The 25374-nt window shown below is 50.7% G+C and overlaps 1 protein-coding gene and 1 pseudogene across 1 annotated transcript in view; one reads left to right on the plus strand and one right to left on the minus strand.

Moving 5' to 3' along the window:
* The window catches only part of LOC102065316 (uncharacterized), a 603976-nt gene continuing 578602 nt past the window's right edge, over positions 1-25374 (minus strand). The window contains exon 5 of the mRNA XM_074534351.1: positions 1-488. Coding sequence (XP_074390452.1) covers positions 1-488 — 488 coding nt within the window. The remainder of the gene's footprint in view (positions 489-25374) is intronic.
* Positions 15487-16902, plus strand: LOC106630267 (uncharacterized; annotated as a pseudogene).

Genomic DNA, 25374 nt, shown 5'->3' on the forward strand with positions numbered 1-25374 from the left:
TTAGTGGTGCCTCCATTGATGTTTTCTCATGTTAGAGCTGCTGGTGAAGCTCTTCCCACACTCGGAACACTCATAGGGCTTCTCCCTGGTGTGGATGCGTTGGTGGGTGATGAGGTGGGAGTTGCGCTTGAAGCCCTTCCCACACTCAGGGCAGTGGAAGGGCCTCTGCTCTGTGTGAATCTGCTGGTGCTGAAGGAGACTGGAGCTGGTCTGAAACCTCTTCTGATACTGGGGACACTCGTAGGGCCTCTCCCCAGTGTGGATGTGTTGGTGCCTGATGAGTTCTGACCTGTAGCTGGAGCCCTTCCCACACTCCTCACACTCCCCACACTCGTAGGCCCATTCCCCGGTGTGGATGCTTTGGTGGCGGATCAGGGTGCTGCTCTGCCTGAAGCTCTTCCCACACTGCAAGCACTTGTGGGGCTTCTCCCCATCATGAAGCTGCTCATGGACCACCAGCTCTGAGCTTTGGCTGAAGCTCTGTCCACCTTCCTGGCTCAGGGAGGGTCTTTCCTCCTCAGAGCACCCCATACTGGGTTTGCAGCCCCTCTTCCTATGGAATCTCTGGGGAGTTTCCTCTCCGTTGGATTCCTGTGCCCTGGAGTCACTCACAGCCTCTTCCACGAGGTTCTGCTGTGGGGATTTGTCATCCCTGGTCCCAGTCCTCAGCTTCTTGTCTGGGGGAGGAAAGAAAAGGAGAGGATGGGATTTGCCTCCGTGCCAGAGGGAAGGGCAAGGAGATCCCCCCAGTGCATCCCCAGTACGATGGTGTTGGCAGCAGGGTTGTCCTGCAGCTGGGGGCTGGGCTGGGCTGGGAGATGGAGCAGGAGAGAGGGGGAAAGGGGCACCGACTTCCTTCTCACATGCCTGGGTGTCCTGGGGATCCTTCTTGTTCCTCACAGCCTCCTTTTCAGTCTGGCTAAGGTTTGGGGATGGGAAATTCTGTTTTGGGAGGAAAACAAGGAATGAGTACATTGAGATTTGCACTGGGTTTAAGGCAAACCTGGGAAAGGGTGTAAACCAGAATTACAATTTAAAAGAAAATGAAGATCAAGGCAACGATATAGAAACACTGCCTTAAACTCACAGAGTCAGGATATAACCTGACACCCTGTTGGTCAGAGTGGTGGCAGCAGTGCCATTAAAGTGTGGCTGCAGTCCTGTTGGAGTGATCGACGTGATTCTGTCAGAGCAGTGATCCTGTAAAAAGGTCTGGTCTTCCTCTGAAGGTCCAGTGGTGGTTATGGAGCTCTTGTTCTCCGGGAATCCAGTAGGCAAGCTGCTCCTGGTTGTAGCAAGGCTCAGTTTACATCCAGGTAGGAATGCTTGGATCCTCCCCCTGGGCAGAGCATCCCACAATGGGATGATGGAATTTTATCAGTCCTGCAGTGACACTCAATGGCCCATTAGCAGAAGATATCTCCCCTGGAGGGCGTTATCAGGGGTGAGTCATGCAAGAGATAAAGAACACTGCCCCACCTGTTTATAGCAGTTGCTGAAGATGGGGATTGAAAACATGCATTTGGTTACATCTTGCATGGCAACCTGGAACAGTGGGGTAATCCCTGCTCAGGGGGTGAACACCACCTCCCTTACCCAAACTGGCTCAGCTGTAAAACCCCCACCCTGGGAAGGGCACACACACAGGGGACAATGTCACACTTGGCCTGCTCCAGGGGAGGTCTCTGTCCCTTCTCACTCATCTTTTCTCTTTCTTTCCATCTCTCTACCTCACATTTATTGTTCAATAAAATCCATTTTGCATTTGGTATCATTAGCACCTTAATTGGGGCAGAGGAATCTCTCTAACAATTTGCATAACCAGACTGTGACATTATTTTTGCACAGTGTGTTTAGGCACTGTTCTCTGACCCCAAGTGCCTTTGACAACAGCATGGCTCCCTCCACTGACAAGGTTGTGGTTCTCTCTGGAGGAACTCTTGGAAACATGGACACAGTCCCTCCTTCCTCGTGGGGAGCTTATGGAGCTTATAAAAGTTTTATTTCTTTATGGGATAAATTATGAGGAAACTGGCTTTTACGGGTGGCCAGTGTAAAGAAAACAATTTGCTGTCTTTCCTTATAAACTTGTTAAAATCACAGGAGGAAATGGAGCAAATGTTACTAGTGAGACTGGCAAGGTTCATTCACCCCACGGTGAGGAACACAAGGCGGCTGAAAGTCCCACAAGAAGTCCAGCTCAAGTAGCTAAATTTCCAAATAAGTCCTGAATTCCCAGGCTTGGGGGCTTTACTAAATATGAGAATCATTTTTTGCTTTATCCCTGTCACCTTTGTGAGTGCTACACAGGGCTTTCCATTCCTTTTAATAATCTGTATTGGGCCAAATTTCCACTTTCCTGTTATCGGAACTGGCCAGCAGCTGAGCTGGAGATGTGCAGGAAGCAATAAATATTGGAATTGCCACATCACTGCTTGGAATGTTGGTTTATTCATATTTGGGATTTGTTTGCGCTTTCATCACAAGTTACTTGTGGGAAGACCATATATTCTTCAAAGTGATTTTGCAGAGTCAGGTTTGATTTCTGCCAAGTTTATTTTGTCCAGTGCCCAGAGGATGCTCAAGGGGTCTCTGTGCCTCTCGCACTGGGGGATGCTTGGGAGGGGTTTGGGGGAGGGTTTTCCTGTCCCTGTCACCCCAGGCCATTCCCCAGGGGGTCTCCCTCCCTCTCACCCCTGTGCCAGGGGGTGCTCGGGGCAGTCTCTGTCCATCTCAGCCCAGGGGATGCTCGGGGGTCTCTGTCCCCTCGCCCTGGGGGATGCTCGGGGGGTCTCCATCCCTCTGGCCTCAGGCAATGCCTGTGCAGGGCTGGGGACCAGGGGCTCTGTGTCCCTCTCACCGCTGAGGGTGCTCGGGGCTGGGGGGGCTCTCCCACCTTCTCACACCTGGGGAGGCCGGGGCAGTCTCTGTCCCTCTCAGCCCTGCTGTGACCCCACCCAAACATCATCGGGGTCAGAGGGACAGAGACACCCCCAAACCCCCAGAAGGGCTGAACCTGGGATTTGGTTTGGGGCTGAGGATTTAGGAAGGGGCTGGAATTGGGGCTGGGTTTGGACTTTGGAATGAGATTTGGATTAGAGCTGGGATTGGGGTTAAGGCTAGACATGGGATTGGCTTTAGGGCTGAGGCTGGGATAGATGAGTTTGGAACTGGGATGAGAATAATACAGAACTGTGAGTGTGTCTAAACATGGAGTGAGTCTGAGACCAGGATCAGGGTCAGGTTTGGGATTGAGCTCACTCAGAGCGGGACAGGGGGGATGTCACAGAGGGAAGGTTTGGGGAAAATCCTGGTTTGGGGGAAAACAAGGTGTGAATGCCTTGTGTCGGGGATTCCTCCCCTCCACGTCCATTTCTAGAAGACACCTGATGTCCAAAAATCAAGAGTGAATCAAAAAAAGCCACCAGGAGTTTCCCATTTGCAGTCTCATCCCTCTTGGGTTATGGTTGGTCCCTCATCTCAGGGCTGGTGGGGATTCCATCAGTCCTGGGGATCCCTCCTCTCCAGGGTCCTGCTTTTGGATTCTGGGAGGTTCTGGAGTCCCAACGTCCCCCTCCCCAGCCTCCCCTCCATCCAGCCACTTGGGGTTCCCCCTTCTTTCCACCAACCTGTCCTGGTTTAGGGCAAATTTGGTTGAAACCCTCCAAAAGGAGTTTCCTCTAGAATGCTGATTCAGTAGCCCCACCCTCAGCCAGTCCGGGAAAATATTTCCGGGGAGAAAAGTATAAAAAAACTTTATTTTACAGGCAAAGCATTCACCAGCACAAAAACTGAACAATATTAAGCAATAAAACCTCCTGCTGCTCCAAAATAGATGACAATAGATGACAAACTCCTTAAGTCCCTCCTTGGGTTGTAGCTCCACGCACTCAGCGCACTCAGTGTCTTATTAGTGTCTTATCAGTGTCTTATCAGTCTATTATCAGTCTCTTATCAGTCTCTTATCAGTCTCTTATCAGTCTGTCCAGCGCTGGAAATTCCTTGGCCCAGGTCCATCACAGTGGGCCTCAGGTGGGAGCTGCCGGTGGTGTTCTGGTTGTTCAGTCCAGAGCAGGTTTAAACAGCTCCAAAGAAAAAGAAAAATCAAAGTCTAGGGAACTTCTCTGCCTCAGAGACCTAAAAGCTGACTAAAAGCAAAGGAGAGCTCTGTCCTGCTGTCTGTCCATACAGGAGCTGGAATGTAGAGGAGTGAGTGCAGTTTCTGAAAACAAACTGCAGCTTCTTCCTCCTCCCCTTCACTCTCAGACCCAGCATTAAAGCTGCAGAACTCATTCTGGGCAAAACAGACCATTGGGGGTATGAGCATCATGAAGTCACCCCAGGACACCCCTGTCAGGGTCAGGGTGTCCTGTCCCCGCCTCATCTCCGGGCTGCCGAGGGTCCCCCAGCTCCGGTATCGCCCCTTCCCCTCTCCCCGCCCCGGGGTCCCCCGTTCCACAGCCCCGGCTCTCACAGGGATCCCCAAAACCAATGTCCCGCCCCATCGGTACCGGGCCATCGCCACGTGGAGCCCCCGGGACCCTCCCGAGGGGCGATCGCGGCTCCTCTGCCCCCGAAAAAGCTCCTCTTAGGGAGCCCGGAGATATCCGGGACTCGAGTCTGAGATCTGCCGGTTCCGAACACTCTCCAAAAAATCCTCCTGGAGGCCCCTGGCTGGAGCCGGGGCGAGCTCGGCCTCCGCCCTCCCCTGCGGCTCGGGGCTGGGGGCGATGCTCCCGGGGCAGGGGGTGCTGTAGGCTCAGCGTGCGGGCGCTGCGAGCGCCGCGATTCTCCCGCTCTTGCTCCTGCTCCTCCTCTCCCTCCTCTTCCTCCCGCATTTCCTCCGCTGCCAGCCCGGGCCCCCCTTTCCCACCGCTCTGCCCCGCGGCCCCGCAGCACCGGCTGCTGGGTGGGGGATCCCCCGATCGGCCCCAGGGCTGGGCAGGGGCCTCGGGGACCCTCCCGGGGCGGATCCGTCCCCTCGGCCCGAGCCCCAAATTCCGCTCCGGGGCCGCCGGGCTCTGCGGGTCCGCCTGGCAACCGGTGAGTCATCGGCGGAAAAGGCTCTGGTTGGCTGGAAATTGTTTAGCACCTCTTCTGATTGGCTGGAATTGTGAAAGGCGCTGCGCCCTGCCGGTGTCCCTGGGAGCTGCGGAGTCCAGGCGGGAGCCTTTTCCTGTTTCTTTCTGTTCTCTCAGACCTCTTCCCGATTTCTTTCTCTCCCTTTCTCCTCCCCATTTCTTGTTCCATTCAGTCCACGCTTAATAATTGTCGGTTGCGTTCCCACGCTCTCATTCGCTCCTTCACTGGGGCAGAGGCGTCTCTCCCTCGCGGGGTCGTAATCCATGGACAGGGTCCCTTCCCATTCCAGTCCTTCCAGGACTCGCTTCTATTTCCTCCCTCCCTCTGCTTCCAGAAGGGAAGGTGCTGGAAAATGTCCATCAAAGCCACCTTTGCTGTGTGCTCTGGGAGCCCACAGAGCTGCTGGATCTTCTCCCCTTGGGAGAGAAGCTCCTTGGGAGGCACGGCAGGAGCAGCACCCTGGGAGCCTCGGGAATGCCCCTCTGGGATCCACGGCACACACTGCCAGGGTCTGGAATTCCAGTTCTCAGCCAGGAAAAGATGTTCCTGCCCTTGAGGGCTGTCCAGGTTTAGAGCAAATTTGGGGAAGAATCCCCCCAAAGGAGCTCCGGTGGGAAAAGCAGATCCAATCGGCCCCTCCCCCCAACTGGTCCGGGAGGAAAGAAAAATACCTCCTTGGAGAAAGGTGGAAAAAAACCCCCTGTTTATTAAACAATAAGACCAAAACAGTATCAAAACAATGAGACCCCTTGCCACTCTAAAAGAGATGACAAACTGAGAAAAACCCCGGGTTCAAGCAGCAGCTCACTCAGTCTCTGATCAGTCTCTCAGTGCTGGAATTGTCGCAGGCCAGGGCCGGCCCGGTGGGCCACAGCTGCAGCTGCCGGTGCTCTCCTGGGTGTTCCGTCCAGAGCAGTTCCAAGAGGTCCAAAGAAAAGGGAAAAAACAGTCCAGGGAACTTCTTTGCCTCAGCTAGCTAACACTAACTAAAAAGCAAAAGAAGAGCTCTCTGTCCCGCTGTCTGTCCGCAGACAACACAGTCAGGAGCAGGAATGTGGAGGAGTGCAGTGTCTGAAAAACAAAACTGCGCGCTTCTTCTCTCTCCCCCTTCACTCTCTGTAACACTCTTAAAGGTACAAAACTTATTATTATTCAACATAAACAGAATGAGACGATTGGGGATAAAAGCATCATATAGTCAACCCAGGACATTCCACCCCTTATCCCCATATCGTCTGCTTACTACTAAAACTAATATAAATTCTAACTCTACAAGTACATACATGATACATCCATTATACAACTATACACAGACAATGGTAATAACATTCAGGAAACAGTGATATTTATACAGGTTTTATCCAACAATCAGGTCTCCCTGAGGTACACATCGTGTTCTTCCATCTTTTTGCATTATCCACCACGTGCAACCTGGTCCCTGAGCAAAGACAACCCCACGAATGGGTTTGTCTGTACTCGAGGCAGAATTGATCCACACAGTCTTCCCTAACAAACCTCTGACATGTACCACTGGGACTTTGTCTCCATCTACTCTCTGCAAAGGCTCAGATTGGGCAGGGCCGACTCGGTTAGTAGAGCCTCGGGTGTTAACTAACCAGGTGGCCTTTGCCAGATGCTGATCCCAGTTCTTGAAAGATCCCCCACCTAATGCTTTCAATGTGGTTTTTAACAGTCCATTGTACCTCTCCACTTTGCCTGCAGCTGGCGCATGGTAGGGGATATGGTACACCCACTCAATGCCATGTTCCCTAGCCCAGGTGTTGACAAGGCTGTTCTTGAAATGAGTCCCATTGTCTGACTCAATCCTCTCAGGGGTGCCATGTCTCCACAGAACTTGCTTTTCCAGGCCCAGGATGGTGTTCCGGGCTGTAGCATGAGGCACAGGGTAGGTTTCCAGCCATCCAGTGGTGGCCTCCACCATGGTCAGCACGTAGCGCTTGCCCTGGCGTGTCTGGGGCAGTGTGATGTAGTCAATCTGCCAGGCCTCCCCATACTTGTACTTGGACCACCGCCCACCGTACCAGAGGGGCTTCAGTCGCTTGGCCTGCTTGATGGCGGCACACGTCTCACAGTCATGGATAACCTGAGAGATACTGTCCATGGTTAGATCCACCCCTCGGTCTCGTGCCCACTTATAGGTGGCATCTCTGCCCTGGTGGCCTGAGGCATCATGGGCCCACCGAGCTAAGAATAACTCTCCTTTATGTTCCCAATCTAGGTCTATTTTGGACACCCCTATCTTTGCGGCTTGGTCTACCTGATCATTGTTTTGGTGCTCCTCATTAGCTCTACTCTTGGGTACATGGGCATCTACATGGCGGACCTTCACAGGCAGCTTCCCTACCCTGGTAGCAATGTCTTTCTACTCTTCAGCAGCCCAAATTGGCTTTCCTCTACGTTGCCAGTTAGCCTTTTTCCACCTCTCCAGCCATCCCCACAGAGCATTGGCTACCATCCATGAATCAGTATAAAGGTAGAGCTTTGGCCACTTCTCTCTCTCAGCAATGTCCAGGGCCAGTTGAACAGCTTTGAGTTCAGCAAGTTGGCTTGATCCACCTTCTCCTTCAGTGGCCTCTGCCACCTGCCGTGTGGGGCTCCATACAGCTGCTTTCCACTTCCGGTTCATTCCCACAATGCGGCACGACCCATCAGTAAAGAGAGCGTATTGTGTATCTTCTGCTGGCAGTTGGTTGTATGGTGGAGCTTCTTCAGCTCGTGTCTCTTCTTGTTCCCCTTCATCAGAGAGACCAAAGTTTTCACCTTCGGGCCAATTTGTAATGACCTCCAAAATCCCAGGGCGATTCAGTTTACCTATATGGGCGCGCTGAGTGATGAGAGCAATCCACTTGCTCCATGTAGTACTGGTGGCATGGTGAGTGGAAGGAACCTTGCCTTTGAACATCCACCCCAGCACCGGTAGTCGGGGCGCCAGGAGGAGTTGTGCTTCAGTGCCTATTACCTCCGAAGCAGCCTGGACTCCTTCATAGGCAGCCAGGATTTCTTTCTCTGTTGGAGTATAGTTGGCTTCAGACCCTCTGTAGCTTCGACTCCAAAATCCCAGTGGTCGACCCCGAGTCTCCTCAGGCACCTTCTGCCAAAGGCTCCAGGACAAGCCATGGTTCCCGGCTGCAGAGTAGAGCACATTCTTCACCTCTGGTCCTGTCCTGACTGGGCCAAGGGCTACTGCATGAGCAATCTCCTGCTTGATCTGTGCAAAGGCTTGTTGCTGCTCTGGGCCCCAGTGGAAAGTGTTCTTCTTACGGGTGACCAGGTAGAGAGGGCTCACGATCTGACTGTATTCGGGAATATGCATCCTCCAAAAACCTATGGCGCCTAGGAAAGCTTGTGTCTCTTTCTTATTGGTGGGTGGAGACATTGCTGTGATCTTGTTGATGACATCGGTGGGAATCTGACGCCGTCCGTCTTGCCACTTCACTCCCAGAAACTGGATCTCTTGAGCAGGTCCCTTGACTTTGTTCTTCTTGATGGCGAAGCCAGCTTTTAGGAGAATCTGGATAATTTTCTCCCCTTTCTCGAACACCTCTGCTGCTGTCTTCCCCCACACAATGATGTCATCAATATATTGCAAATGTTCTGGAGCCTCACCCTTTTCCAGTGCAGCCTGGATCAGTCCATGGCAGATGGTGGGGCTGTGCTTCCACCCCTGGGGCAATCGGTTCCAGGTGTACTGCACGCCTCTCCAGGTGAAAGCAAACTGAGGCCTGCATTCTGCTGCCAGAGGAATGGAGAAAAATGCATTGGCAATGTCTATAGTGGCGTACCACCTTGCTGCCTTGGACTCCAGCTCGTACTGGAGTTCCAGCATGTCCGGCACAGCAGCGCTCAGGGGTGGGGTCACTTCATTCAATGCACGATAGTCCACAGTCAATCTCCATTCTCCTTCAGATTTTCGCACAGGCCAGATGGGGCTGTTGAAGGGTGAGTGGGTCTTGCTGACCACCCCTTGGCTCTCCAGCTCTCGGATCATCTTATGGATGGGGATCACAGCATCTCGATTCGTTCGGTACTGTCGGCGGTGCACTGTTGAGGTGGCAATTGGCACTCGTTGCTCTTCCACCTTCAGGAGACCTACTGCAGATGGGCTGTCTGACAGTCCAGGCAAGCTGTTCAACTGCTTGACACCCTCTGTCTCTACAGCAGCTATTCCAAATGCCCATCTGAGTCCCTTTGGGTCTTTGAAATACCCACTTCGAAGGTAGTCTATGCCCAAAATACATGGGGCCTCTGGGCCAGTCACAATAGAGTGTTTCTTCCACTCATTTCCAGTCAGGCTCACCTCAGCTTCTACCAGAGTAAAATCCTGTGATCCCCCTGTCACACCAGCAATAGAAACAGACTCTGTCCCCACATGTCTTGATGGGATTAATGTGCATTGTGCACCAGTGTCAACCAAAGCTTTGTATTCTTGTGGTTCATATGTGCCAGGCCAACGAATCCACACAGTCCAAAAAACACGGTTTTCCCCAGCCTCTACCTGGCTAGAGGCAGGGCCCCTCTAAGCCTGGTTATCCTTCTTTCCCTGGGCATATGTCTTGGAGGTTCCTTCAAGGGGATCAAAAATATTGTCATTATCATCATATGTGACAGTTCGGTTACTGGCCACTGGAGCTGCTTCCCTTTTGGAACTTCCTCTCTGAATCTTCAGTTGTCTCACCCGTTGTGCCAGAGCAGAGGTAGGTTGTCTATGCCATCTCCTCATGTCTTCTCCACAATCACGCAAATAGAACCACAGCTCAGCTCGTGGGATGTACCTTCTCTCGCCGTCTGGGGAACGTCTGCGTTGGGTACCAGAACCTCTGATCTGTACCGCCGAGATTTGGAGAAAGCTCTCTTTAATCTCCTCCCTCAGTTTCTTGTGACCCTCCTCTATCTTGTCCTCTAATTTTTGAAGACGTGTTTCCACCGCTGCGATTCTGGCATGTGTTGGGCCATGTACAGCATCTGCATATGCTCGGAGCTTCCTTGCCATGTCAAGCACAGTCTCACCCCTCTCATCCCTCTTCATGATGGCTAAGGCAGAGGCATATTCTTGTGGCCCGAGTCGTACGAGTTTTCGCCACATCACAGACGTGCATGGTACTAAGTCTGGGTTCCTAGTTGTTACATCATCTGAGAAGATAATCTCAACCACGGCCATTTCTCTCAGGCGTTGGATCCCTTGCTCTATTGTCTTCCACTGAGTCTGCTGCATATAGAGATCGTCTGCACACAGGTATCTTTCTGCTACACTTCTTAGGACCCGTTCCCAGAGGCTCTGAGAGTTAGCCCCCCTCATCATTCCTTGGTCTATGACAGTATCCTGTGACAGGGATCCCAAATGCCTGGCTTCAGTGCCATCCAAAATTGTAGCCTCGCCTGCAGCATCCCAGAGACGGACCAGCCAACTAATTATGGATTCATCAGACCTTCGAGTGTAGTCCTTCCTTAGGCCACGAAGGTCCTTCAGGGAATAAGACTCAATATTTGCGTCTGATCTTGCACCTGCTGCTTTGACTCCTGATTTTATGTCAGGAGGCATTGAGGTTCCTTCTCCTGTATCACCACCATCATCATCATCATCATCCACTGGTCGATCAGTTTTTTCCGTGCGTTTCCCACTTCTAGTACTGGTAGCAACAGCCATGGGTTTAGATGCTGGCTTAGGCTCACTGTCTGGTCTAGCTGCTGGCTCTGAGCCTGGGCTGTTGCTACAGCTTGAGTGACTGGGATAGCTGATTTATCTCCCTGCCCCCCTGCCTCTGTCTGCTGCCCTACACTATCTAACAAAGTGCGATAAGCATAGGCCAGGGCCCAGCTTAGTTCAATTAGCCTTTTCTCCTTAGAATCGTCATGGCACTTCTCCTTTAGGTATTTCCCCACCTCTGCTGCGTTCTGAATTTGTTCCCGTGGGAAATCCCAGTCTACAGGATCAGAAAATTCCTTCAGGGTTTGGCCTATATTTTCCCATTCTCCACCCCACTCAGGATTTTTCACGCCTGCATCTGCTTCTGGATCAGGGGTCTCACCAGCTCCTCTGGATATCTCAGCCCTCATTCTAGAGAAGCTGCAGACCATATAGAGGAAGCTTACCAAATTAAATACCAGAAAGATGGTCTCTTTAACATTCAGGGGAAACTGAACATTCTCAAAAAGTGACATAACCGATCCAAAGGAGAAGAGGGAAAGGGAAGGCTGGAAAGTCTCATTCTTAGCTCCTCCTCTAACAGACTGAGTGTAGTTACTAGTAAATTCCCAAAACATACCACTGGAATTGGGATGCAGGGTAGGATGAAGAAACCATAAACCATACATGCTGTAAACAGAGGTCAGTATCTTTTTGAACGCTTTATAAATCATTATCACCAAGGCCAGCACAACAGCTATTCCAATCCGTACCCCTCTACCGTAAAAATTACTTGTTAAGGACAATAATCCTAATGACCAGAAAGGTATTGAAACCTCAAAAAGGTCTAGAGCCCAGAGCCATACAGAGGCGTTCTCAACCAGAGACATCAGGGGTTCAAGCAGCATAGCTACTAACTGCTTTAACAACCACAGACACACAATTAATAGGGCTTTTTTCCACATTTTCCAGCCGCGCGTTGGGCGCCAATTCATGTATTTGTCCAGGTTTAGAGCAAATTTGGGGAAGAATCCCCCCAAAGGAGCTCCGGTGGGAAAAGCAGATCCAATCGGCCCCTCCCCCCAACTGGTCCGGGAGGAAAGAAAAATACCTCCTTGGAGAAAGGTGGAAAAAAACCCCCTGTTTATTAAACAATAAGACCAAAACAGTATCAAAACAATGAGACCCCTTGCCACTCTAAAAGAGATGACAAACTGAGAAAAACCCCGGGTTCAAGCAGCAGCTCACTCAGTCTCTGATCAGTCTCTCAGTGCTGGAATTGTCGCAGGCCAGGGCCGGCCCGGTGGGCCACAGCTGCAGCTGCCGGTGCTCTCCTGGGTGTTCCGTCCAGAGCAGTTCCAAGAGGTCCAAAGAAAAGGGAAAAAACAGTCCAGGGAACTTCTTTGCCTCAGCTAGCTAACACTAACTAAAAAGCAAAAGAAGAGCTCTCTGTCCCGCTGTCTGTCCACAGACAACACAGTCAGGAGCAGGAATGTGGAGGAGTGCAGTGTCTGAAAAACAAAACTGCGCGCTTCTTCTCTCTCCCCCTTCACTCTCTGTAACACTCTTAAAGGTACAAAACTTATTATTATTCAACATAAACAGAATGAGACGATTGGGGATAAAAGCATCATATAGTCAACCCAGGACATGGGCAAAGCTGTCAAGAAGGAGCCAAAAGCCAAGTGGAGCAAGATCTTACAGTGGCATTTCACTGCCAACCTTCCTAACTTCACCCATGGCTGCTGTAGCTCCTGAATTGGGAATTAAATCCGGGCACGGTCTTTGGTGTGAGCTGCCCTGGGTCAAGGAAGACTCTGAGAGAGAAACAAAGCAGGGGAAGAGAGGCAGGAGAGAAAGGAGGGCACAAACACAATCAGCTGAGAAGGTGGCGCTCTGAAAACAGACCAGAACTGACTGAAAAGGAATATAACAGAAAGGAATAATTATGCATCTTTTAGTTACTATCAAAATACAATTTCTTCCTTTTCTCACAAACCTCTTGCCAGTGTCATTCAGCAGGGCTGTCAAAAAGTCCTTAACTCTGGGTGGATGTTCCAGGCTGCAGCCACAAGGAAACAGGGAATGGGGATTTTCCTGCTCCTGGGGAGTTTGACATCCTCAGCTGAGGAGAGGAGGAGGCACCAGAAGGAAAGGGCAGCTGGGCTTCATCTTTCCATAGGGAAGAGGGGCGGAAAGTCTCTCATCCTGTCTGCAGCTGCTCCCACAGGGATATGAGGGCTGATCCCAGAGCCCCAGGGGTCACAGTCAGGGCTGCCCTCAGGAAATGCTCGCCTGGTATGGAGGGGCAGCGTGGGAGCACCTGGATCTTGGAGCACCCAGCTGCCCCTCATGTTTGGAGATGCCTGAGGAGGGCTGGGATGATGCCAGGGACATCCTGCAGTGACATCCCCTCTGTCCCGCTCCGGGTGAGCTCAGTCCCAAACCTGACCCTGACCCTGGTCTCAGTCTCACTCCATGTTTAGACACACTCACAGTTCTGTATTTATTCTCATCCCAATTCCAAACTTGTCTAGCCCCAGACCACAATCCAACCCCAGCCCTAAAGCCAATCCCATGTCTCGCCTTAACCCCCATCCAAGCTCTAATCCAAATCTCAGCCCCAACTCCAATCCCAGCCCCAATTCCAGCCCCTTCCTAAATCCTCAGCCCCAAACCAAATCCCAGGTTCGGCCCTTCTGGGGGTTTGGGGATGTCTCTGTCCCTCTGACCCCGATGATGTTTGGGTGGGGTCACAGCAGGGCTGAGAGGGACAGAGACTGCCCGGGCCTCCCCAGGGGTGAGAAGGTGGGACAGCCCCCTCAGCCCCTCCCAAGCATCCCCCAGGGTGAGAGGCACAGAGACCCCTTGAGCATCCCCTGGGCACTGGACAAAATAAACTTGGCAGAAATCAAACCTTATCCTACATAAAATACCTTAATGAATATTTGATTTCCCATAAGTCACATGTGATGAAAACACAAATCCCAAACATGAATAAACTGACAATAGAAGCAATTCTGTTGCAATTCCACGTTACATTGGTTCCTGCATAGCTACAGCTCAGCTGCTGGCAGGTTCCAATAAAAGCAAAGTGCAAATTTGGCCCAATATAAATATTATTAAAAGGAAGGGGAAACTCAGTGTTGCTGTCAAAAAGGTGACAGGAATGAAGAGAATAATGATTCTCATATTTGATAAAGCCCCCAAGGCTGTGAATTCCAGACTTATTTGGGAATTTAGCTACTTGAGCTGGGCTTCTTGTGGGACTTTCAGCAGCCCCTTATGTTCTTCACCTTGGAGTGAATGAACCTTGTCAGTCTCGCTGGTAGCATTTTCTCTCTTTCCTCCAGTGATTTTAACAAACTTTTCAAGGAAGGACAACAAAATATTTTCTTTTTCACTGGCCACCTACAGCAGCCAATTTCCTCATCAGTTCTCCCATAAGTTGTTCAGAGGAAGCTGTGTCCAAGTTTCCAAGAGTTCCTCCAGAGAGAACCACAACCTCCTCAGAGGAGGGAACCATGCTATTGTCAAAGGCACTTGGGGTCAGACAACAGTGCCCTAAACCCACTATGGCAAAATAATGTCGCAATCTGGTTAAGAAAATTGTTGGAGAGATTCCTCTGCCCCAATTAAGATGCTAAAAAGACCAAATCCAAGGTGGATTTTATTGAACAGTAAATGTGAGGTAGAGAGAGAGAGATGGAAAGAAAGAGAAAAGGGGGGAGAGTAAGGGAGTGACAGGGACAGAGACCTCCCCTGGAGCAGGGCAAGTGTGACATTGTCCCCTGTGTGTGGGGGTTTTACACCTGAGCCAGTTTGGGTAAGGGGGGTGGTGTTCACCCCCTGAGCAGGGATTACCCCACTGTTTCAGGCTGCCATGCAAGATGTAACCAAATGCATGTTTTCAATCCCCATCTTCAGCAACTGCTATAAACAGGTGGGGCAGTGTTCTTTATCTCTTGCATGACTCACCCCTGATAACGCCCTCCAGGGGAGATATCTTCTGCTAATGGGCCATTGAGTGTCACTGCAGGACTGATAAAATTCCATCATCCCATTGTGGGATGCTCTGCCCAGGGGGAGGATCCAAGCATTCCTACCTGGATATAAGCTGAGCCTTGCTACAACCAGGAGCAGCTTGCCTACTGGATTGCCAGAGGACAAGATCTCCATAACCACCACTGGACCTTCAGAGGAAGACCAGACCCTTCTACAGCATCACTTCTTGGACAGAATCACATTCATCACTCCAACAGGACTGCAGCCACCATTTAATGGGACGGCTGCCACCACCCTGAGCAACAGGGTGTCAGGTTATATCCTGACTCTGTGAGTTTAAGGCAGTGTTTCTGTATCATTGCCTTGATCCTAATTTTGTTTTTGAATTGGAATTCTGACTTAGACTCTCCCCCTGGTTTGCCTTCAATCCGGTGCAAAATTTAGTGTGCTCATTTCTTGTTTTCCTCCCAAAACAGGATTTCCCATTCCTAAAACTTAGCCAGATGGAGGGAGAGACTGGGAGGAAGAGGAAGATGCCCCAGGACACCCAGGCAGGTGAAGAGGAAGTCAGTGCCCCTTTCCCCCTCTCTTCTGCTCCATCTCCCAGCCCAGCACAGCCCCCAGCTGCAGGACAACCCTGCTGCCAACGCCATCCTTCCGGGGATGCGCTGGGAGAATCTCCTTCCCCTTCCCTCTGGCACGGAGGCAAATCCCATCCTCTCCTTGTCTTTCCTCCCCCAGACAAGAAGCTGAGGATGGAGACCAAGAAGGATAAATTCCCCCAACAGAACCTTGTGGAAGAGGCCGTTTTGAGCAGTGCTACGGTGCAGAATTCGAACTGGGAGGAAATGCCTCAGAGATCCCACAGGAAGAGGAGCTCCAAATCCAGCCCAGGGTGCTCTCAGGAGGAAAGACCCACCCTGAGCCATGAAGGTGGACGGAGCTTCAGCCAAAGCTCAGAGCTGGTGGTCCATGAGCAGCTTCATGATCAGAAGAAGCCCTACAAGTGCTCAGAGTGTGAGAAGAGCTTCAGGCACAGCAGCACCCTGATGAGCCACCAGATGACCCACACTGGGGAATGGCCCTACAAGTGTGGGGAGTGTGGGAAGGGCTTCAGCTACAGCTCCGCCTTCATCACCCACCAACGCATCCACACTGGGGAGAAGCCCTATGAGTGTGCCCAGTGTCAGAAGAGGTTTCGGACCAGCTCCAGTCTCCTCCAGCATGAGCAGATTCACACCGATGAGAGGCCCTTCCGCTGCCCTGACTGTGGGAAGGGCTTCAAGCGTAACTACACCCTCGTCAGCCACCGGCGCATCCACACTGGGGAGAGGCCCTACGAGTGTCCTGAGTGTCAGAAGAGGTTTCACACCAGCTCTGATCTTCTCCTGCATGAACGGATTCACACGGATGAGAGACCCTTCCTCTGCCCTAGCTGCGGGAAGGGCTTCAAGCGCAACTCCCACCTCATCAGGCACAAGCGGACCCACACTGGGGAGAGGCCCTAGGACTGTGGGGAATGTGGGATGAGCTTTAGCCACAACTCTAACCTGATCTCCCACCAGAAGACCCACACCAGAGAACGGCCCTATGAATGTGGGGAATGTGGGAAGAGCTTCAGGCAGAAGTCTCTCTTGAGCTGCCACCAGACGATCCACACTGGGGAAAGGCCATACAAGTGTGGGGAATGTGGGATGACCTTTAGTAGGAGGCCACAACTGATCATCCACCAGATGATCCACACTGGGGAGAAGCCCTACAAGTGCCCTGAGTGTCAGAAGAAGTTTCACACCAGTTCTCATCTCGTCCAGCACCAGCGGATTCACACGGATGAGAGGCCCTTCCGCTGCCCTGACTGCGGGAAGGGCTTCAAGCACAACTCCACCCTGATCACCCACCGGCGCATCCACACTGGGGAGAGGCCCTACAAGTGTCCCCAGTGTGGGAAGAGCTTCACCAGCAGCTCTCACTTGACCAGACACCAACGGAGTCACCAGTAAAAGAAATCCTGCACATGCCCCAACTGCAGGAAGAGTTCATGCACTGCTCCAGCTTTATCCCCCATGTTGGGAAGAGCCCTGGGAATCCATTTTCCCTGTGATCCATTTGGGAAGACAGCTGTCCCTTTTCCTGCCCCTGCCAATGATATGATGTGGGATGAAAGAATATGACGGTCTGGCCATGGCCCTGTCATTACATTTATTCCCACCTCAGGTCATTGCTTGGGGCAGGAAAGGGACTCTCTCTCTCCCTGAAGAGAAGGGTGAAATTTCCAGGCAGGGAAAATTGTGGCCAGGCAGACCCAGTGAATTGTGTTTAGTTTTCCCTGTAAATAGATTTTCTTATCCATTCTGTTATCAATATAATTTCTGTTCCATTTGTTCCTTATCTTGTTGCTGTTCCCAATAAATCGTTCTTATCCCAGCCCGGGATCTTTGCCTTTTGTGCTTTCCATGGGAGGTGGGAGGGCAGTGAGGGCAGTGTGGTTTTAGTGGAAGCAGGAAATAGGGGAATCCCATTCCTGAACCCCGGCCCATGGAAACCGAGCATCCCAGCTGGTCCCAGCCCTGGTGGCCATGGCAACAGCCTTGGGAGTGGGTCCCTGGCTGGGGCTGTGGGAACCTCTTCCCTCTGGTGCCCAGGGACAGGAGTGGAGGGAACGGCTGCAGCTGAGTCGGGGCAGGCTCAGGTTGGATGTCAGGAAAAGGTTTTTGCCCAGAGGCTGCTGGGGCCCTGCCCAGGCTCCCCAGGGAAGGGTCCCAGCTCCAGGGCTCTCTGAGCTCCAGCAGCGTTTGGACAGCGCTGCCAGGCCCAGGCTGGCATTGTTGGGGTGTCCTGTGCAGGGCCAGCAGTTGGACTGGAGGATCCTGATGGGTCCCTCCCAGCTCAGCCAATTCTGTGGTTCTGGGATCCCATGAGCCTGGGGATGGGGCTGCCAATAGTTGCCATGGCAACGGGCTCTGGCTGCTGGCCTGAGCTGGTGTCCATGGCAACCACGCCTGGCATGGGGTCTCCATGGAGCTGCCAAGGGACTGCCCATAGCAACAGGGGGCTGGGGATGGTTGCCATGGAAACTGAACAGAACAACAGGAGGCTGGTTATGGTTGCCTACTAAGGATCAGATTTGTCACAGGCCCTCAGAGAGGGTTCCATGGGGACTTTCCAGGAGTCTCCAGGCTGTTCCAGAGCTGGAATGTCACAGGCACAGACAGGGGCTCCATGGACACCTCACAGGGCTTTCTGGCGATGCTAAAGATCCCTGTGGTCAGAGGCAGTCACAGCCATTCCATGGTGACATCCCAGGGGACCTTGGGCTGCAACGGCACCAATCTGTCACAGGCACTCATGGGGGCTCCACGGTGACATCCCAGGAGTCTCCAGGCTGCCAAAGAGCCGGGATCTCCCAGACACTCACAGGGGTTTCTGTCATGGGGAAAGTTGGAGCTTCAGGCAACGTTTATTAGAGAAGCTCCTGTTGGGTCACGAGGTGCAGAAAGGATTCCCAGTAGCCGCCATAGATCCCCAAATGTCACCGTTGAGTCAGAGATGACACAGACTCAGATCAGAAGGCTACGGGCTAAATGCCACCTAATTTTTCAATTCTCTTCTTTTGTATCGTGCTTTGCTACAGGTGGACCTCTCTGGTCATTTAATCAACACATTTCACATGATTGGCCAATTAAGGCAACACCCTTCAGTAAACAACTTCATGGAAAAAAAGCCAACCTATTACAAACATCGTCAGGCTACCAGTTATTAATGTTTGTTTTATTTTGGGCCCTTCTGGGAACTGCCTGGATGAAAAAAACCACTCATGTAGCAGTTCTGTGCCAGGTAAAAAGAGATGCACAGGACTTCTTTGGTCTTCACCTTCTTGTTTGCTGTTGTCGTATCTAAAGTTTTGCATGCTGTCTACACCAGGCTCATCTTGCTGGAAAAGCACCGCAAAATGGCTCTAAAATGTACGGTTTCAAGGTCTCTTAAAGTTGTCTCATCCAATTAACTCTTAAAACATACATTATTTCTACTTATCAACACATAATTCATCCCTTGATTGTCCACATAACCTCTACACTGTGCTTTCCTTCACCAATCTGCCACCCTCTGCCACCAACACTGAAGAAAATGGAATAGATGAAGAAGAAGAAGAAGAGAGGGACTACACACAAATTCCTCCATCTTGCTTCCTATCTACACCATACTAAAAATTCCAAAACCTAAATTTCTTACCCAAGGGACAAAGTATACTACCCTCTAATTTATTTCACACTTTGGTAAATTCTAATCTATCTCAAAGTCCTGGAAGTTCTCTCCATGGGCAAAGTTTAAAGGCAGTGTTTCTCTGGGGATCAGGATCCCTTAGAGCAGGCAGAGAAATATTCCATGTGCCCTGGATTACCACACATTTAACCTAAAATCCCTTATCCCCTAACATGTGAAGTTACCCAGAAATGTTCCAGGTAATTAGGATTAGATGGAGAAGAAATAAAGAACAACAGAAAGACAGAAGATCCATAGAAAGACACGCACATAGGTACCAACTGCTTGGGTTCCAGCATCGCTAACAGAGGAACCCCAGGAGAAGGCAGGATGCAGGCCCTGGGCTGGCCTCACGCCTCAGCTTTTAACCCCTTGGGCCTTCATGGGCCTGCCCGTAGGGTGGAACTGCCATTTGCTTGTCCAATCAGAATCAGGGTAGCACCAGCTGCTAGTGTGTGATTGATTGATTGATTGATTGACAGCTGGGCCAATCAGAGCTGGGTTAACATTGCCCCCGCTGTGTGATTGACAGCTCTGCCAGGCCAGGGCTGGGGGCGGGGCTCTGTCCCACCACAAACCAAGGCCTGACCCGGCCCTGGCCCCACATGGACATTGCGAGCATCCCAAGGTGTCTCAGGACACCAATCTCATCCAGCTTCTGACAGCAACCACGGTGACACTACGGAACCTCATGGAACCATTGGTCAGTTGTGACAATGGAGAACCAAGGAAATGATGGTGAGACTGTGGAATCCAGGAATCATGGAATCAAGGAGACCATTGTGCAAATCATGGGCCCTATGGAAGCAAGGATCAATGATCAAACTGTGGTTTGATTGTGATTGATTTAAAACAGAAACAAGGAGGCATTGTTTCACAGTGGAGCTGATTGGGGCCAGTGGACCCCTGTGATTCTGTTGGAGCTCATGAAACCAAGAAACCATTGTAACATTGCCAGACCTTATGGAATCAAGGAGACCATTGTGACAGTCTTAGGACCCATGAAGTCATGGAACAGGTCTGCCTGTTTGGACTCCTGGGGGCTGTCTGACAGGTCCCACTGAATGTGACATGTCAAAGGGCCACTTCCCATCTGACCTTGAAGCACTGAACTCTGTGCTTTTATTCCTATGGGAAAGAACTGTCTTTCTTGTCTAGGCACCTATGGCCAAAATCAGGATTCTGCATCTAAAATTCTCTCTATCCAAGGGTTACTCCCAGACAAAATCTGCCCATACGAGTCAAGTCTGGCTAGACTTGGCCTCTGGTGACTGCCTCTCATACGCCTCTGCACCACTGGGGCTCAGTTGTTCTCTTCCTTTGGACAGCATTGTGACACTGCGGAGGATTGTGGAACCAACGGACCATGGTGACACTGCAGGCCCTTGTGGAACCTGTTACACTGTAAGAACTTGTGGAACGAAGGGGAACATTGTGACACTGCAGAGTACCATGGATCCCAGGGGCCACTGTGACACTGTGCAACCTCACAGAACCAAGGAATTCATTGTGGCTCTGTTGGGCCATATGGTTCCAAAAGGCCAGTGTGAAGCAGCAGGGCTTTGTGGAACCAAGAGACCATTGCTGCATTTCAGGGCCTTGTGGAGCCAAAGGGACGTTGTGATCCTGCAGGGCACCATGGATCCATGGAGAGCATAGCAAGGCCCCATGGAATCATGGAGAGTACTGTGACACTGTGGGGCCCCATGGAACCAAAGGGCCATTGTGATCGTGCAGGGGCTCATGGAAGCACGAGAGCCATTGTGACAATATGGGAAGTTGTGGAAACAAGGGGATCATTGTTGCACTACTGGGCCTCAATGGAACCAAGGGGCCATGGTGACTCAGTGGGGCTTCGTGGAACCCAAACGCCATTAGGACACTGTGGGGCCTTGTGGAACCATGGAGACTGTTAAGATCCTTAAGAGTGAGTAATCAAGGGGCCATTATGACACCAGAGGTCATCATGGAAGCAAGAGAACCATTGTGACATTGCAAGGCCTCATGGAAGCAAGGAGCTGCTGTGGCACTGCAGGGCCCTGCAGACGCAAGGGAACATGAAATAGGTGTGGCTGCCTTGGCCTCCCAGGGGTCACATGACAGGTCTGGCTGACCTTGGAATGTGGAAAGCTGCTCCCATCTGCCCCTGAAACACCGGGGCCCTGGGCTTTCCTTTGTATGGGAAAGAACTGTCCATTTTTTCCAGGCGTCCATGGCCAATATTAGGATTCCACCTCCAAATTTCTGTATATCCAAGGATTGCTCCCAGAGAAAAGCTGCCAATACAGACAGGTCTGGCTGGTCTTTGACTCCTGAGTGCTAGCACTCACCTATTTTCCAAACACTGGAAAGGGCTTTGTGCTTTTCTTTTTATGAAGGAAAACCATCCCTCTTCTGTAGACACAAATGCCTGAAATTAGGACACTTCATTCATAATTTCAAATATCCAAGTTTTTATACGTAAAAGTTAAATTATATTCAATTAGAGTATAGTTCAATTATATTGTATTATTACATTATAATAATTGTATTATGTTAAAAGTGGGGGGTTATTAGAATGTTCTAAGAGAAGGGTCCTGCTTTTGGTGGAAGGGCGGTCTGGCGGGACAAGGTGAGGTTGAAGAGGGATTGGATGGAAGATCTGACCAATCATTCGAAGCCCTGCAGAAATGATTGGTCCAGAATGAATGGTGTTAAAGACCAATGGGAAGCCTGGAAATGGACCAATCACCATGCGGATTCAACATGGACCAATCATAGACTCCAAGGGGGCTATAAATGGGGGGAGTAAAGTTAGGGTCATGGTTCTTGTTTCTGAAAACTTGCTTTCTGGGGGAACCCAGCGCACTTGGGGATAGTGCACCGTTCTGGTTTTGGCTCGCTGTGTGAGTGCTTGGGCTTATCCTAGGTACTCCGTTCCTTGTAGCTCTTTTAATAAACGAGAACCTCTTTCTCCAGAGAAAGTTTGGCCTCGTTCAGTTCATAACACAAGGGTTGCTCCAAGAAAACTTGCCAGGACAGAATGATCAGGCTTGCCTTAACCTCTGGTGGGTGCTGCTCATCAGCCCCTGAAACATGGGGCCTCTGTGGTTTCCTTCCTATTGAGATCAATGTGACACTTAGGAGCCTTGTGAAATGAAGTGGCCATTGTGGCACTGCAGAGCACCATGTGACACTGTGACACAAGGGACCAATGTGACACTGTAGACCCTCGTGGAACCAAGGACATCATTGTGGCTCTGTTGGGCCGCATGGTCCCAAGGGGCCAGTGTGAATCAGCGGTGTGGGATGTGGGAGTTAGCCCAGCTGTCACTCAGAGTCAGCCAGATTTTACCCTGAAAGAACTGAGTGTGAGTTCAAACCCTGAGAAAAATTTGTTTTACTTAGGGTGCATTTGAGAGGTCCCTCATAAGTCTTTAGTGTTATTATGCTAAGTTGTCCAAGTTCTGCTTCCTTACTGGTTACTTGTTGTCACTCTATGCTTATTGCTCTAGAGTTTTCTACCCCTAAGTGTACATGTTGTTGCTTCCCCGTTGTCTTGGGTCTTTGGATCCTGCCCCTCATACTGTTCTTGATTTCTCCACGTTTCTTGTTTTTCACACTGTTATTAAAGTTCCTTTTAAACAACTCCATTGATCCTGCTCCTTTTCATTTTCGCCACCTTTGCCCTGAAGGCATCGAAACAGAGAGGTTTGTCGCAGCCACCCTCACTGAGACATTTGGCGCCCAAACAGGGACCGTGACATTCAGGGCTCTCTGTGTCAGTCGCATTAGCTGGGGTTAGCTGATTGATAGGCCAGTGCTCCCCAGGATTTTGGATTGCGCTGGGCCTGGCAGATTCATCATTGCTTCAAGGGACCTTGCCCAGGATTGGCAGGGACAACGACAGTTTCACCTGCATAGGATTGCAGGTGTGTTGGGGAAATGCAAGACATTTATTGCCCATTTTTCCACTGTGTTCTTAAAATATGCACCCAAGTCCCATAATTGATTTGGGGTGTTCCGGTGGCTCTTCCCCATAAGGTACTGTCCTGGGTTGACTATATGATGCTTTTATCCCCAATCATCCCATTCTGTTTATGTTGAATAATAAGTTTTGCGCCTTTAAGAGTGTTCCAGAGAGTGAAGGGGGGGAGAGAAGAAGCGCGCAGTTTGTTTTCAGACACTGTACTCCACTCCCCCACATTCATGCTCCTGATTGTGTTGTCTGCGGACAGACAGCGGGACAGAGCTCTTCTTTTGCTTTTTAGTTAGTGTTAGCTAGCTGAGGCAAAGAAGTTACCTGGACTGTGTTTCTTTTCTTTTTCTTTGGACCTCTTGAAACCTGCTCTGGACTGAACACCCAGGAGAGCACTGGTAGCTCACATCTCTGGCTCACCGGGCCGGGCCTGGCCTGCGACAATTCCAGCACCGGAGGGACTGATCAGAGACTGAGTGAGCTAAAACCCGGGGACGGGGTTTTCTCAGTTTTTTATCTATTTTAGAGTGGCAAGGGGTCTCATTTTTTGATATTGTTTTGGTTTTATTCTTTAATAAACAGTTTTTTTCCACCTTTCTCCAAGGAGGTATTTTTTCCTCCCAGACCAGTTCGGGGGAGGGGCCGATTGGATCTGCTTTTCCCACCAGAGATCCTTTGGGGGATTCTTCCCCAAATTTGCTCTAAACATGGACAAATACATGAATTGGTGCCCAATGCGCGGCTGGAAAAGGTGGAAAAAAGCTCTATTAATTGTGTGTTTGTTGTTGTTAAAGCAGTTAGTAGCCATGCTGCTTGAACCCCTGATGTCTCTGGTTGTGAAAGCCTTCGTGTGGCTCTGGGCTCTAGACCTTTTTGAGGTTTCAATACCTTTCTGGTCACTAGGATTATCGTCCATAACATGTATTTTTACGGTAGAGGGGTATGGATTGGAATAGCTGTTGTGCTGACCTCTGTGATAATGATTTATAAAGCGTTTACAAAGATACTGGCCTCTGTTTACGACATGTATGGTTTATGGTTTCTTCATCCTACCCTGCATCCCAATTCCAGTAGTACGTTTTGGGAATTTATTAGCAATTACACTCAGTCTGTTAGAGGAGGAGCCAAGAATAAGACTTTCCAGGCTTCCCTTTCCTTCTTCTCCTTTGGATCAGTTATGTCACTTTTTGAGAATGTTCAGTTTCCCCTGAATGTTAAAGAGACCACCTTTCTGGTATTTAATCTGGTAAGCTTCCTCTATATGGTCTGCAGCTTCTCTAGAATTAGGGTTGAGATATCCAGAGGAGTTGGTGAGACCCCTGACCCAGAAGCAGATGGAGGCGCGAAAAATCCTGAGTGGTGTGGGCAATGGGAAAATATAGGCCAAACCCTGAAGGAATTTTCTGATCCTGTAGACTGGGATTTTCCACGGGAACAAATTCCGAACCCAGCACAGGTGGGGAAATACCTAAAAGAGAAGTGCCATGACGATTCTAAGGAGAAAAGGCTAATTGAACTAAGCTGGGCCCTGGCCTATGCTTATCGCACTTTGTTAGATAGTGTAGGGCAGCAGACAGAGGCAGGGGGGCAGGGAGATAAATCAGCTATCCCAGTCACTCAAGCTGTAGCAACAGCCCAGGCTCGAAGCCAGCAGCCAGACCAGATAGTGAGCCTAAGCCAGCATCTAAACCCATGGCTGTTGCTACCAGTACTAGAAGTGGGAAATGCACGGAAAAAACTAATCGACCAGTGGATGATGATGATGATGGTGATACAGAAGAAGGAACCTCGATGCCTCCTGACACAAAATCAGGAGTCAAAGCAGCACGTGCAAGATCAGACACAAATATTGAGTCCTTTTCCCTGAAGGACCTTCGTGGCCTACGGAAGGACTACACCCGATGACCTGATGAATCCATAATTTGTTGGCTGGTCAGTCTCTGGGATGCTGCAGGCGAGGCTACAGTTCTGGATGGCACTGAAGCCAGGCATTTGGGATCCCTGTCACAGGATCCTGTTATTGACCAAGGAATGATGAGGGTGGCTAATCCACACAGCCTCTGGGCACAGGTCTTGGACAGTGTTGCACAAAGATACCTGTGTGCAGATGGTCTTTATATGCAACAAACTCAGTGGAAGACCATAGAGCAAGGGATCAAACGCCTGAGAGAAATGGCCGTGGCCGAGATTATCTTCTCAGATGATGTGACAACCAAGAATCCAGACTTGGTACCATTCACATCTGTGATGTGGAGAAAACTTGTACGACTTGGGCCACGAGAATATGCTTCTGCTTTAGCCATAATGAAGCGGGATGATGGTGAGGAGACTATGCTGGATATGGCAAAGAAGCTCTGAGCATATGCAGATGCTGTACATAGCCCAACACATGCCAGAATCGCCGCAGTGGAAACACGTCTGCAAA

Source organism: Zonotrichia albicollis, unplaced genomic scaffold (genome assembly GCF_047830755.1).
Source record: "Zonotrichia albicollis isolate bZonAlb1 unplaced genomic scaffold, bZonAlb1.hap1 Scaffold_83, whole genome shotgun sequence".
NCBI classification, from domain to species: Eukaryota; Metazoa; Chordata; class Aves; order Passeriformes; family Passerellidae; genus Zonotrichia; species Zonotrichia albicollis.